At 34.5% G+C, this 16,175-nt stretch overlaps 1 protein-coding gene across 1 annotated transcript in view; it reads right to left on the bottom strand.

The window, feature by feature from the left end:
- LOC125653320 (ER degradation-enhancing alpha-mannosidase-like protein 1) overlaps window positions 1-16,175 on the bottom strand; it is a 40,501-nt gene that overhangs the window by 18,106 nt on the left and 6,220 nt on the right. The window contains exons 2-4 of the mRNA XM_048882743.2: window positions 14,617-14,689; window positions 8,127-8,230; window positions 1,809-1,980 (exon numbers count right to left, since the gene is read on the bottom strand). Of these exons, the coding sequence (XP_048738700.1) occupies window positions 1,809-1,980; window positions 8,127-8,230; window positions 14,617-14,689 (349 nt within the window). The remainder of the gene's footprint in view (window positions 1-1,808; window positions 1,981-8,126; window positions 8,231-14,616; window positions 14,690-16,175) is intronic.

The raw sequence follows: 16,175 nt of genomic DNA, 5'->3' as shown, positions 1-16,175 counted from the left end.
TAAACTTTGTTGGGTGTGTGTGTGTGATCATGGATTATGTGTGTTGTGTTACTCTTGAAATATGTTTTCTTGCATAAGTTGAAGTATTCATATAATGTCAAATTCCTTTTTAATCAGTTGAGTCTTTCTTGCACAACAGGAAGATGGAAAGAAACTCACCTTCATGAGTATGTTATTACTATTGGGTTGTCTCATGGTTCTGTACTAGGTCTTATATTTACATACCACCTTTCCTCTGTCATACTTTCTTGTCATTGGAATATTTCAAAAGATGATCCAAAAATTCTTTTTCTATATGATTTCTCCACTCACAGTAATTCAGTAAGTATAGTGTGCTCACTTCGTGTTAAAAGGTCCTGTGTTCAAATCCTGGCATTACCAGACCCAAGGTGTTAAAAAAGGTATTGACTATCCTACGCCAAGTACTTGGCAGTAGAAGTGAAAGTAGTGGATCTTTTGACTTTACAATGAAATCTTAGAAACCGAGATCCCAATTCATAAAAGCACAAAGAACCTTTGATGCTATATGGCTCCCGAGTCTTCTACTCATCACGTAATGAGTAGAAGACGAGATCAGCCATGGGTATCCGATGGTGCAGAGTGCCTATCACTGGTCTGAATTTGTGGTATTTCACCTAAAGCTGGAGATGTCTGTACATATATAGGAGTTATGAGATTGATCACTGTTCATTATCTTCGCCTTTCACATGAGTGACAGATTCTAAAAGGGACATAACACTCCAAACATCTATACAATAAGTAATGTTATGTAAATTGGCAGTAAGGTTTTGGAATTTCGAACTAACTAATCTGGGCTGCCAACTACATCATGGTGATTGATAGATTCTACACAAGATTGTTACGCGTAGCCATATGTTCCCCGCCACCGCAAAAAAAAGTTGAAGCGCAAAAAATCCATAACTCCTGTATGTGTAGAATCAAAATCGCGGTACAATATCGTGACTAACATTAAACAATCCGACAAAATTTGAACAAAATCCGTACAGTGATGTCTGAGGAGTTGTGTCTACAAAGTATTCCTATATTGTAGCATGTACAAATTTAACAAAGTCCCATCTCCTGTAAAATTTGTCGAATCAAAATGGAGGTGCAATATGATCAACAATATATGGTGACTAATAATCCTACAAAATTTGAAAATAAAATCCATTGAGCGGTTTCCGAGGAGTTGTGTGTGACGGACTGACGCACGGACCTTCTGCATTACGGCAGAGAACAAAATATCAATGGTGAAGGTTCGTTAATACAACACCCCACCCCCCCTCCTCCTCTAAAGAAAACAATGATTTTAATCCAAATTGGGACCAAAAAGAGTTGAATATTAGTAATAATTGTACCAGGATGCTGTAACAAAAAATCTCCCATTTGAACATGAATTGAATCCCTATACCCCAAAAAGAAAATTGCTTTAAGTTCACTTTCTGTAAAATAAACAAACTGAATATTCTTTTTAGACTTACACTCATCTTGCAAAACCCTGAAAATTAATTCCCCCATAAATTCATTTGTGTAAAATAATGAACATCAAAAACTGAAAATCAGGACTGGCAGATTTTGAACAGGGCTCAGCCTGGCAAAATTTAACCACACACCCATTACTGCCACTGGCTCACAATTGAATTGAGTTTAACACTGTATAATAACTAGGAATTGAACCTGCCTCCAACCCCCATTTAAGTCGGTATACCACTCATCGGGAAAATTTCCTGTGGATCAAATCAAGTGTCAATTTTGCACCTCTAGTGATCAAATTCACTCTACAATTTGGTATTTCTCAGTTATCTTACTCTAGGAAAAGGTATCCCTGTAGCAGTATTTTCAAAAGCTGGCAATAATCTAGAAGCTATGTCACTGGCAAGTAAGAGGAGTTCATTGTTGTAGTGCTTTGGTCTCATGTCTCCAAATGGTTGTTCCAGGTCTGTGATAATCAGATGGGAAGATAAGAGAGATCCAATTATTCTACAATGAAGACATACATACCGTTTAATAACAAAAACAGTACATGACTTGGATAAAGGTCTACAGTTATGCCTTCCCCTTGTTCAGAAAAAGTAAAAATTCCTGGGAAAGCATGTCACTTTCTTCATACAGAGATTTTCCTAAGCATTAATAGCTGTTCAACAATATCAAGCAAAGTTCTGCTATTTAACCACTATATACACTATCTCTTTGTGATTACATGCTAATAATTTAATTCTTATTGTATCCTTGTGTCTGATTGGTCAAATTCCAATTGAGGAACGCAGGTTATTTTTGTATAACCTGGTTTGGTATGGGGACACACCCCCTTGACAACCAGAGCCGGAACAATTTTTTTCTCTCTCTCTAAATTTACATCGCAGCACTGTTTTCAGCCTTCTATGGAATAGAAAGTCAACGTGTACAATAAGTTTCTTTGGTTTGATACAGATATTGTTTTCTTGTTGTCAATATAAGCATCTACAGTGAAACTTCTCTAAACCGGCCGACACTCGGACCGGAAAAAACGGCTGGTTTAGAGGGTTGGCCGGTATACCGAGAATTTAGCAATTATAGACGTTTTATCTCAATATTCACAAAGTAGGTACTGTTCACTTTGATCTGGTGATCTATGATCAATTATAGGTGGAGATTAAATTAGTTCACATGTACTTACAGGTAATTATGATCGAATTACAAGAAATATTCTCGATGAAATCATCTAATTTTAAACTGAAAATCTATAGCAGGATACATAAAGAAAACACAGAGGCCTATTATTGGAATTCCTCTTACCTATAAAAACTCTGTTTACATTAATCGCTTATGTCATTAACAATTTGGTTTTGACGTTTTTAAAAAGTACAGTAGTAAATATGAATTTGTAATTTGAGTATTTCTTGGAATGTCTATGGGAACCAAGAAAATTAATCTATCTTTTAATAATTATCATTAACAGTCATGGGTTTGTTCTTTATTAACTACAGCTTATATCCATACGATAGTATGGTGAAACAATATGGCGTTTGATACTGTATATTCATTCAATATGTTCCTAACTGTTTTTTACATTTTGTACAGAATTTGGAAGGGTCACTTGGATAAGCTAAGTGTCAATTAACACCCTTGAAGTGCAGGTAAACAATAGAAATTAAAGAGGCCACTAGTGTTTTTCACACCTCCTGTCAATAATTTCACATCTGGCCAGTTGGTCAGTAAATTTGCACACCTGGACGATCTTGATCAACCACTGGCCAAAATTTTCTTGTCTTCAAAAAGTGGTCAGTATGTTAAGGGTAAATTACACATGTTTGTTAACAAATGCACTTTAAAAAGTGGCCGATGTCCAGTTTTCAGGGGTGGCCGGTTTACTTTCTTTGAAAGGAAATGTTAAGATTTCTGCTGCGACTTTGAAAATCGGCCGATATTCAGGGAGAACCGGTTTTCTGAGGGGCTGGTTTGGGGAAGTTTCACGGTACTTGTACGCAAATCACTGATGTAAAACATCTCTCTGTATGTATGGTCAAATAAGAAATTAAAACAAAGATATTATATTCGAATTAATGATTTGCCAAGTAAGCATAATTACCCTGTTCATTTTGAAATACATTTCTCACTGGGGGGGGGGGGGGGGGGGGGGGGGAAGAAGAGGTGTTTCATTGCTTGATGTAAAACTTATACGGTACCAATTTTGATGCACCAGATGCACATTTCGACAAATAATGTCTCTTCAGTGATGCTCAACCGAAATGTTTGAAATCCGAAATAACAATGAAGTTTTAGAGCTATTATAGGGGAAAATAATGTGCCAAGAAAGTGGAGTCAAATTCGTTTAAGGATAAGAGCTATGCGTGAGGGAGATAATCCTTAATTTTGATCTGTCTTTCAACAAAGCAAACAAAAATTCATACATCACATCTTTATCACATGACGTCAGACACATTGACATGTGGATCGCGATTTGTCACTTGCTTAGATCTACATATTTTCTTGTGTCGGATTTATTATTAGCGACAACGTTGCATACAATGGTAAGTTTTCATGTAGTAGAAGTTTTCACAGAGTTAAAAGCCGCAAATTTTTGCATTTTCTGATACTTGAAGATTTATTTTGGGTAGGCCTAAACAATGCAATTTCCCGTATTTTCTCAATCTGTCGGAGAAGAGCGGCTTCAAAGTCGATCTCTATCTCTAATGGACAGCGAAATACGCATTGCATGCATAGTCTACACATATTTTCTATCATGACAAACTTCACTTTCGATACAATATTTTGATAAATAGGCTAGGCTCTGTAGAACTAAAATTAAAGATGGCTGCCTTTATAGCTAGACGCTTTGTCAATGTTGCTAAGTGAATCATTGCGAGGTTGACTTGTATTTTTCCGAGTTTATGTACATTTTGATAAACGAAAGTTAGAATCTTTGTCTCTTGCATTAAATTATAAGGAATGACTTTAATTCTGGGGCAAGTTATACGAGTATAACCTGGTTTGGGTCAGTTTACGCTTTTTTATAATCTACTTTGCGGATTTTAAAGTGTAAACTGACCCAAACCAGGTTATACTCGTATAACTTGCCCAAGAATTAAAGTCATTCCTTAATTAATTGTCACACTGCTTTCGAAAAGATTCAATGAGATTCCCATAGCAAACTTGATTCTTTACATCTCTATGTAAACAGCATACATAATTCTAACAGTTTAAGAAACATTTATATATCAGTGATGATTCTGTGAAGTTTCAAAAATATCTGACATAGGCTAAGGGTCGGGGGGCTGCCTTAAAGCCCCTTTGTGGGGTACAAGGGCAAAGCCCCTGTTGGGGGTCTGGGGGCAAAGCCTGCAGCTGCTGTACAAATTTAGGTTTCTGCAAGCCCAAAATAACCCTAAAAATGTGTGACAAAGAGTGAAAATGAGTACAAATTTTCATGGGTCCATAAAATTCAACACCAGATAATTACCAAAACATCACAAAATGTATCAAAAACACCAATGCATCATTGAAATACACCTATAGAGTGTTAGATCATATTCATATATTAATAAAGTTTCATTTATATAGATAGAAAATTGAATGATTTATGTCTAGTATTTCAGATTGCAATTCTTGGCGTCGGTCAAGAGGACGGTTATGTCATATATATCATTTCATAAAATTTATTCACATTGCAACCAGAACTTCTTGAAGTGGTAAAAAATATATTTCACTATTACAATAAAATTAAATACACTATGTCTGATAAGGTTGTTATAAATAGCATGACAATTGTTGTGGAGCATCTACATGTTGTTGAAAAAACAACATGAACAAAACTTGGGGAATGTATACATATATAAGTATGATCTAACATCCTGTAAATGCTTTATCAATGATACATTGGTGTTTTCGGCACTTTTTGGGGAGTGTTTTCGGTAATTACCTTGTGTTTTCAGTGTTTCCGCTAATTCCATGGACTGAATTTCCAGGTCCTTGTTACATAATACACATCTCACAATCCCTGGATCAATCGTATTTCTAACATTCTCAGATATTTTCTCCCCTTTGACATCCCACTTTAACCATTGCCAATTCCATGAATTTTAACTGTTCTGTCCAAAACTTTCACGTCTTCACCTGGCTTCATACGAACCGCCATGCCATATTTTTGTCAGATCGCGATCAGTTACCAGCTTTACAGTGAACGCACTGATAAGACAAATGAAACGTTTCAGAGATTAAGAATATGGACTAAACGACCTGACTTTTCCAACCGCACATAAACGGAAACAGATTGCTGTAAAACTAGAAAGCGACAAAATATTGGAAATCACTCATGAGTATCGGATTCCCGGATTCAAAATAGCGGAATTCCGCTAAATAGCGAAACAGAATCATCACTGATATAATATATATTCATTGTAGCCATGTACTTATACATGTAGAAATAAAGAGTGTAAATCAAGAAAATAGAATCTACACTACATGGGGGAACTTCCTTAAATATGGCAAAAACATATCATTCAATTCTAGAAATACAGATATATTTTTTAAATTCCTATACATGATTATACGTATTATGTTTAAAATATCAAACTTCAATTTTAGCTCTGCCCACAGCAGAAGGGACATGGTTTACATCAGTTGGATATAAACCACATGAAGATGCCTTTAAAAATATAAAATTGATGATCTGTATTGCCCTTGTTCTTAAAAAGAACATTTTTTGAAAATGAATTCATACAATCATAACTATGAAAAACTTTATGCCACGCTTGCCTTGGGGTCACAGTTTGATTACATTTGAATCAACACAACTTGCTATACATTATACAACTTATGCTTGCCTATCTAATGAATTGTACCATTGTTCTATTTAAGAAGAAAATTTAGATAATTTTTGTTCCTATATATTCTAATGTGGCGGTCAGATGAGTTTGATCAATGCTATAGCCAGATAGCTCTGTTGGTAGACCATCTGACTATAGATTCAGGGGGTTCAGTCAGATCTGTTTCATTTTCCTCTTCCTATTACATTTGGTGCCATGACCAGGATAGAAGTAAATGCAATGGACTAAACTGGGATTCAAACCTATCTGACTGCCATATTTCTTCCTTCTTAAATAAACTGCATGTACAAATAAAGTAAATTAATGAAGAAACCACTCATCCCCTAGAGTTTGAATTGTCTTGAGCGAACAGAGGGTTTAATGTTCTGTACATTTGTGGCAAGCCGGCTGGCTGTCCCTCTCTGCAGCAGCACAATCCCACATAGAAGTGTTCACTTGTCCCAAACTTGAAAGGCATTTGCAGTTTTGTGTTCGTAAGAGGCTTATCCCCAACCCAAACTATATGAATCCAAAGATGCACACTTATCTTTTTTTTTTTTTTTTTTATAGAACAGCATTCTCGCTTGTGGCAGATCTAGCAATCATCAACTCGGTGGACATGTGTAGAATCCACAGTAATTTCAACATTAAATCAATGTAAAATTGAAATAATACATGTACATATAAGCATTAATAATCATGTACTGCAACATCAACATGCATAATTTAATTTGTATTGTGATTATATGCACCATATCTTCCAAGAAATAATCACTCAATGCTAAAAATTCACAATACATAAGGATACTTGTATATAAATTTTACAAACTTTACCCTTATTGATTTTGAAGATTCCAACATATTCCTATGCAAAACTTTGAACCCCTAGTATTGTCCCGCCCTAGCCCCAATGGTCATGGTGTGAACAAACTTTAATTTATACCACATGAGAATACTTGCAAATTAATCGAACAAATAGTACCATTAATATTTTTTATAAAAGTATACATACAATAATTAATGCCTAGGGCTTGTGAGTACTATAGATCACGAGAGATTTAATTCCAAGTTAATTCGCAAGACATGACATTCGCCAATTCAAATATTTCACATTTATTTCTACTTTTGGCAAGTAAAAATTTATGCATTACCAACTGTCACAAAGGTTTTTTGTGGTATACTAGTATTTACCGTAACATACATGTTAATTATGTACCAGAAAACGTATTAAAAACCTCTTTATTGCCATAACATTACCTGTGCTATTAGTAATTGATGCAAATAGAATAGAACTGCAATACAACTATAACACAATTTTAATGAACGTATGTACAAAAGAATAGGCATCTAAAAATCATTTGAAGATACATTTCTTTTACGAACTTTAATTAAACAAAGTTAACTGCTATACATACAAACAGGACGGGAGCGGATCTATTCGCGAAATATAAATTATTTCTAACTGTATTCTCATGAAATATTGTATTCGCAAATGAACACCGGACCCTACAAATGCGAAATAAAATACTTGCGAAAAACAAGTGATCTACAGTATGCAGTTTTTGGTACATATCCATTTTTAGCAGTCCCCTGCAGTCACTTGACCATTGGTTCAATGGTACTTTTGTATTTTTTTCAACAAAATGTTAGCAATTTATGATTTTGAACATGTGATTTTTAATTTTGTTTATGAAAAATACAGACAGTAGGGGGAGGGTTACATGGTCCAGTGATTAGGTTCCTGTGGTCCAAAGCATTGGACCATCAGATTATTCTTAAGACTGGATTTTCACTATAATAATTCATCTGAATTTCACTATTACTGTTCCGTGCTACATGTACCTGATGGTGACTTCAAACACTTGTACAGTTGTAGGTTTGTCAAAAGATAAGTTGTCAATAACCAGCTGGACAGCTCTCTTAAACTCAGTTCCATTGCCCATTATCTGTAACACAATGTCAATATTGCATACCGGTACTCAAACAGCATTTAAACTGAATGTAAGATATTCTAATGCAACTAAAAATGTTTTATTTAATGTATAATTGATGTGTTTATCATATAATATATAGATTCTATCCCAAGAACTTGTACAAATCTAAATCAACTACATTGTACATTACATCTGCATGACATAATGTCACAGTAGCAAATATAGGTGACTCTCGATAACTCGAAGTTCAAGGGACCGTGATAAAACTTTGAGAAATCGAAATTCAGAAATTGAAGGTCCGCCGGTATGGTTAAGATTTTACAGTAACCGGAAATGTTTACCAACAAGATCTTATGATATCGTTTTGACATGTTTTCCTTCATATTCGTCAGGTAGTTAATTTGATATCAAAATAAAAAATATGCATTAATAAAAACATTTCAAAGTTTATGTATTTATTCGTTCATTAACCATGCTTAATGATAGGCATACAAAACCAAGTTCCGATGAAGCTTTACTATCGCAAACTAAACAGAGCACAATGTTATGTCGCTTTACCCAAAGCAAAAATTCTAACGAATGAGTAAAACGATGTTTTAGAGTAACTTTATACAAAGAACAAACTCGAGAAATTTAATAGTTTGTAGATCTCTTAATTATGTATAAAACTTACTCTCTCCTAGTCACGTCAAAACAAACAAGAGGTACTGTGAGCAATGCTCACTAAGAATACCCCCCGCTTACCCCAATCTCCCAAAGGGTGTTGGTAATAGGTATAAACTACCTCTTTTCTGAGTGTAAAAAACAAATGGCATGACAAACCGAACCATATTGCTACTTCGATGTCCAGTGCGCGTGACCTTTGACCTTTTGACCCCAAAATCGATAGGGAACACCTTCATCCCATGGGTAGTCCATATGTATGATATGGTGACTGTAGGTGGAAAGGATAATGCTTTAGAGCCTGGAAACCATTACGTCTACAGGCGGACGGACATACGGACGGACGGACAACCCGATTCCAGTATACTCCCCCCCCCCCCCCCCCCCCACAACTTGTTGCGGGGGGTATAATTATAGATTTTATTCATAGTCAAAAGATAAGTTGTCAATAACTAGCTGGACAGCTCTCTTAAACTCAGTTCCATTGCCCATTATCTGTAACACATGTACAGTGTCAATATTGCATACTCAAACAGCATTAACTGAATGTAAGATATTCTAATGCAACTAAAAATGTTTTATTTAATGTATAAATGATGTTTATCATATAATATATAGAATCTATCCCAAGAACTTGTACATGATTATTTATAATTTTAATCATGATACCACACAAAACCCCAGTGCAAGGTGTAAACTGACCAATTATATACTCATGCAAGTGTGTCACCTCCACAAAGAAGCACAGGGGATGTTTCAACTATGTAAATACCTAATTACCCCTCCAGGGTTCAACAAAATCCAGGTAAGGTCCAAGTGGAAATTATTAAATGCTTGGGTAACGGTGGGTATATGCTACATGTACAGGGTTCGAAATTAACTTTTCCAAGCACTAGTCCGTACGGACTAGTCACTATTGATGTTCACTAGTCCGCAAAGCATTTCACTAGTCTGACCAGTATATCATTAAATGATTTTCATTTTATTCAATAGTATTTAATGAAACAAAACACATCACAGTTGCAAGCAATTCAGTTTCGGACACCTACAGAAAGAAAAGACCACCCTACTTTATTTTGCATTCAAGATCTTCAGAAGCATACAATATTAACCTCCGAGTTAATCCTTTTATAAACGTACATAAGTGCGTTTGAGATCGACGTTCCAGTTGTTTTCGTGCTCAATTATTAAAGTCACAGGAGTTCGAAATTTTATCAATAAAGTCAATAAAATTCACTTGATTGACCAAGCCATAAGCTATTGTGTTATAAACTCCTGTGTTAGAGTCGCGAATGACGAGAACATGTCCGCACAAACGTGCATGTTCTTAGACCACACTACTTGCAGTTCTTGCACCTCGAACCCGTTCTCGTGATTCTTACTAGATGTTCGGAATCGGCAGGAATTTATGCTCGTTCGAAGAACGGCGGTTTCGAACGCATTCCATGTGTTCGGAAGATCAGGATGTCATAGTCACACAAACGTTTAACCATGCAGGTAATCAACCATAAGTTCAAACATCTGAGAGACTCAGACAAATCTGGCTAAAATCTTAAATAATTCAAGATTGATTTCCGGATTTCACTTTAGTCCGTACGGTCTAGTGCTATAGAGAGTTTACTAGTCCGACACGTTTTTTACTAGTCTCGGACTTACGGACATGAGGTAATTTCGAACCCTGCATGTACCACCACTTCCGAGACATCGAGACACCATTTTCATAGTATTGGTGATAATTCATACTTGCTAATGTTATAATGCATTCTACATCAAGATATATGATTAAACCCATAACAAATATGACCAAATGGTACTTTTAACAAATCCAACACTCCCATGTTCTATTAAAAAAGATATTCAAGATGTACAACTGAAAAAATGGGGTATTTTGTGTGTTATGCTGTTGCAGCTAAAAAATGGCTTTATTTTCAAGTTTTTGTTCAAAGAGATTTATAGAAGAGGCTTTTGGTAATAGAAACCAGATCAATGAGAAATTATTCCACTTTTACGTGCAATTTACTGTATGTAAATCGAAAAAATATTAGAAAAATAATGTTTAAACAGTGTGCGCAATTAACCATGGACCAATAGACAATGTCTATAGAAAATTGAGTCGATCTATAACAATCAAAATAGCTATAGACCGACTTGTTTATAGGAATTCCGAGTAAAAAACTGGTTCCCCGCCGCTTATTAAATTCTTATGAAAAGTGGACCAGTTTATATGTAGTATGCTGATGTTTCTGTTCACCCCTTAGCTGTAATAAAATGTTCCACAATGTAATTACAAATCATTCGAATCAGATTATTCCATTTTCAACGGGGGGTGGGGGTGTCAATTTGATATTTACTTCAATGTACGCTATTTTCATGCAAATTCAGAACGTCCTTTTTGAACGGTTTTAAAAATACGTGGAAGGTGCAAGCACTTGAATCAAATAGAAAGCGGTCAGGACAACAAGTTCCAGCAAGGCTAAAGTCGCAGAAAATCATGAGAAAATAAAATGTAGTAAAATGTGACTTAGATGAAGAATCAGGCAGTGAAACTGAGCTGGAACAGAATGAAAAAGAAAACGAAATTCTAATCGAAAAGCTTGACGTGCATGAAATTGAAAAAGAGTATAATTAAACTATGAACAAATTACCAAACCGAATTTGTGTCTATTATCTATTTTTAAATAACAATGAATATTGCATGATAAATTTCGGTCTATAGGAATTTGTTGCGACAGGTCTATAGGAAATAAAATGACTATGGACTGAAAGTCTACAGGACTTTAAAGTTAGTTTTGCACACTGTTTAAATATGTGAAAATGCTTGTACGTTACGCAATTTTATAAAATTCCAATGTTTAAACTTACAAGTAAAAACACTAATTATTAATTCATTATTTCAACTTTTGTTTTGCTTTGAAAATTGAGTTGAATACTAAATGAAACATTATAGAAAAGTTCAAGTGGATTATTCAAAACTTGAAAAAATTACGCATTTTTCTCTAACTGGCACAAAAAATGTCCCAAAATTCTGTAGTGTCCGCAACATGTGCATATTTTGGAATGCTTGATGAATTATACTTCTATACTTTTACTGGTAAGCGGCAATACAGTTACTAATGTGTCTACCAAAGAAACAGACTCTAGCTCAGTATTGCTAAGTTTTCTGGCAGATATATTGTTTTGTAGAGTCCGCAACTCTGTAGAGTCCGCAACGGCTTTTTGATTTCATAGATTTTTTCAAGAAAATGTATTAAGATTTATCTTTATGATAACTATAACTATTGAAATATTTACTTTAAACATGTAATGAATTAAAATATTGTGAAAATATATGTTCTAACTCGGAATTTACACCCATAACATCTAGTGTATACATATTCAATATCCTTCAATTTTCAGTCTAAAGTTACATATTTCAAGTAAATTTTCACATATTTCAAACTGAAGAAGTGGAAACTAATTAAACAAATAATATGTCAAGATGTTAATTTAATTATGTTGCGGACACTACAGTAATGATATGTATTCCAATTTTCTTAAGTGTCTTAGACTAAAAGATTTCAATGAGCCACTAAGATGAGCAGCAGTGAGAGAGGTTAATAAAATTAAGGGAGAAGATAGAAGAAATAGGGTGAAATTAAAAAAAAACCAGTGAAGCTAAAGAAAGACAAAATAAGGAAAAGGAGAGAGAGAGAGAGAGAGAGAGAGAGAGAGAGAGAGAGAGAGAGAGAGAGAGAGAGAGAGAGAGAGAGAGAGAGAGAGAGAATGAGAGGGGGGGGGGTAAAAAACAATCCCCAATACCTTGCCAAAAAAAGAGAAAAAAGAGATTACATGAATGAAAAATTACAGACAGAAAGAAATCTTGAGAGAAAGAAAAGGTTGATATTGAAAAGGAAATGCAAGAAAAGGTGCGAACACAAAAAATTGGAAAGAAAAGAACAACTTTAAGAAGGAAAAGAATTAAAACCAAAAAGGGCAAAGAAAGAAATGTTATTTGTGACAAACATAATTTTCAGATCATAGTTATGGAAAATTAACTAAAAAAGGATTAGGATGGCTTGTATGTAACTATATAGGTACATGTAATAAATCTGAATTAACTTCCCTGGTTATACAGCCAATGAAAATGCAGCAATTGATTCAATTATATAAACCAATGCAGTGTAGATGATCCCTTATGCAATAACATAATTTATGAGTCTCAAACATGATTAAAAGCCAATTTTTCAATGAATAGTTTTTGCCTTAATTGTTGGCTTGATATATCAGACAACTATGCACTGATCCAAAAACCTCTTCCAGTTACAATTTTCACTTTATAAAGACATTTAGCAAGCCAGGTATTTGGATACTAAGAACCGTGTCAAAATTTTTAAATGCTGTTTTGGTTGTGCATATTGAATATTCATTTAAAACACTCAAAATCTGGTTAGAACAGGGCACAATTATAGCAAATATGATTATTCAATCCATTTCTGTTGTGAACATCCCATACGACTGCTTTTTTTGAAACAGTTCTTGGTGTCCGACCTGGTTCTTAAGTATCCGAATACTCTGCATGAATGAGGGATTTCTTTGTCCATCATTTGTATGTCTGCATCTCACACCCTAGAACACTGAAATTCTAAGAAATAAGACTTTGATATTTCGCATGTGTATTCCTTTTGTGAGGATCACTTTTGTAAAAATATATATTCCATCTCAGGAAACATACATATATTTCTTGAAACACTAGTGTTTGTGTAAATGCCTGCGAGATTATGAAGCATAGTGATGTGTAAAGATTATTTTACACTAATTTCTATCACATCCTAGAACTTTAAATCTTTAAGATATATAGGACTTTGATCAGTAATTTGACCTCTCATTGTATTGATTTAACAACACTGTTTAATTCCACAGCAATAGCTGTATACAGGGTTTAACAAAAGATTTTATGACTATATAAGAGCAGTATTTTAATATGTCTAACATATTTCAATTCCCTTTGAAAGATAGTGAAAATATGGTTTTATGTACTTATATTGTATATGCCATGAACTTGCACTTTAAACAAGAGTACTGCAAACAGTACAAAATACGCCCGTTAGACCATCTGTTAATAATCTATGATGAGAAAAAGTCCAGAAAACTATTTGACCTACTTTTAGCCCTAAAGTAGGTCACGGTGCACCAATCAAGTTGAAATGTGAATTGATTTCTCCGAGAGGGAGGTTGTAACAAAATTTCAGGGCAATATCTGTACTCATAATAAAAAAAAAAAATCTGGAAAACAAAAACAATGTTTTGTACTAGCTAGGTGATACTACAACCTTGACATGCTGATTGAAAGTACCAATTAAATTATAAGATCCTAGTTCCATTAGTTCAGTCTGTATTCTGCCTACAAGGTTTTTCTATTAACTGATACTAGGACTTTGACCTTGAAAAACAACAGGCATGACCTTCCTCTCATCAAGGTGATCAAATGTAGCAGTTGTAAGGTCCTGAAGCTTATGGCTCATTTTGCCAACAAGGTCTGGACAGACAGACGGACGACACTATATATACCATAATATGTAATGTCTTTAACAGGCGTATAAAAACAACCATCCAAACAACGACAGATGAACAAAGGACTAGAGGACACCAAGTACCTAAATCGGCCCAGTGTCGAGTGACAAATTTTGATCAAAAAAGCTAACTTTGAGTTCACAATTCAGATGAACAAAATATCAATCATTTATAAATGCACTTACAGCCAGGGTGTCTAAAGTGTCCACCAGAGTCAGCATGTAATCCCCCAAAACATCATTAATATTGATGTTAGACCTGTTTCAATATATAATCATGGTTTATGTTAGAAATATTTTGTGATTTTACCCCCATAATAGGCCATCCTTAAAAAATTGTATGTTTGCTGTAACGCGACCAACCCACTCAAAACACTGCGACTCATTTTTTCAATGGCTACTCCGAAAGTCTTATATTTTTTGCGATTGAGATCAAGATTTAAAAAAAAAATAATCCAATATGGCGGACAAGTCCATGGTCTCGTTTGCTATGACCATAAATTTAAAGCAATGCACGCTGTAACTGAACGGTAAACAAATTTAAAAAAAATAAAAGAACAAATTGATTAACATATATGCGATTGAATATATTTCATAAAACTGTCATATCAGTAGATTATGTCAATTCATGAATCATTGTCTTAATTCCCAACAGTAATTTCTGCTCGTTATATCCGATGTACATTGACCTCAGAGGTCATCAGTTGCTGCCAACCCACACACTGATTCTACATATCATGCTTGTCCATGTAATCAATTAGTGTAATAACGGACTTTGACAAAAATTTAAAATGATACGCCACTGTATGGGACTTATGTTACCAGCAGTCCCAATTGCAAGTTGAAACTAGGCCTAGCAGAAATGCGTTTGACGTTTTAATGCAGCCACCAAGTACCTAAAAAGCGCTAAGTTTTTGGTTGACAAACCACGATTCACAGGTTCTCAAAATGGAAGACATTTAAACATTTAAATGTATAACTTTATTTCAGTATCTGTTGAAGACTTGACAAGAAATTACACTAGTAAAAATAGCAATCCCTCTCTAAATTGCCTAGAAATACATATATATATATATATATAAAGTCTGGATGCTGTCCGTGTCTTGTGTACTTTCAGTGTGTAACAGTAGGCACACTCAAAAAGAGATTCTGTATTTACTATGGGTGAAAAGTTATATGGTACCTATAGTATAAACCACAATACACACAAAATAAACAAACGTATCACGGTACAAATAAGGAATAACTATTCTACATTAAAGACTTGACTCCAATTCAGCTCTTGAAGTAAAGTTATTAGTTTCGAAATCTTTAATATGTTGTCTTAGTATTTAATCGCAATTTTGCTCATTTACAAATCATATATAGTAAGTGGTTTAAAAAAACCCCAAATAAAACAAGAGATGTTTGTAAAACATATATGCCCCCCATGGTACAAAATTGAAAAGGGTTGTACACATGCATAATTTGATTGATAGTAGTATCACCAATTCGAAATATTGAGCATCTTCCAATGTCAGGAGTGGATTGACCAAGTGACCTAAAAATCAATAAAGGTTATCTACTCCTTATGCTGTACCAGGTTTGGTGTCAATCAAGCAAATAATTTTTTAAATATATAGGAGACAATATATTACTATGTCCGGTTAAACCATTGACCTTTGATCACGTGACCTCAAAATCAATAGGGGTCATCTTCTCCTGAAGATGTACAAGTGTACCAATTTGATGTTTGTCAAGCAAAG

The sequence above is a fragment of the Ostrea edulis genome, chromosome 7, assembly GCF_947568905.1.
Source record: "Ostrea edulis chromosome 7, xbOstEdul1.1, whole genome shotgun sequence".
Classification (NCBI taxonomy): domain Eukaryota; kingdom Metazoa; phylum Mollusca; class Bivalvia; order Ostreida; family Ostreidae; genus Ostrea; species Ostrea edulis.
This window is presented reverse-complemented; position numbering and strand designations above follow the sequence as displayed.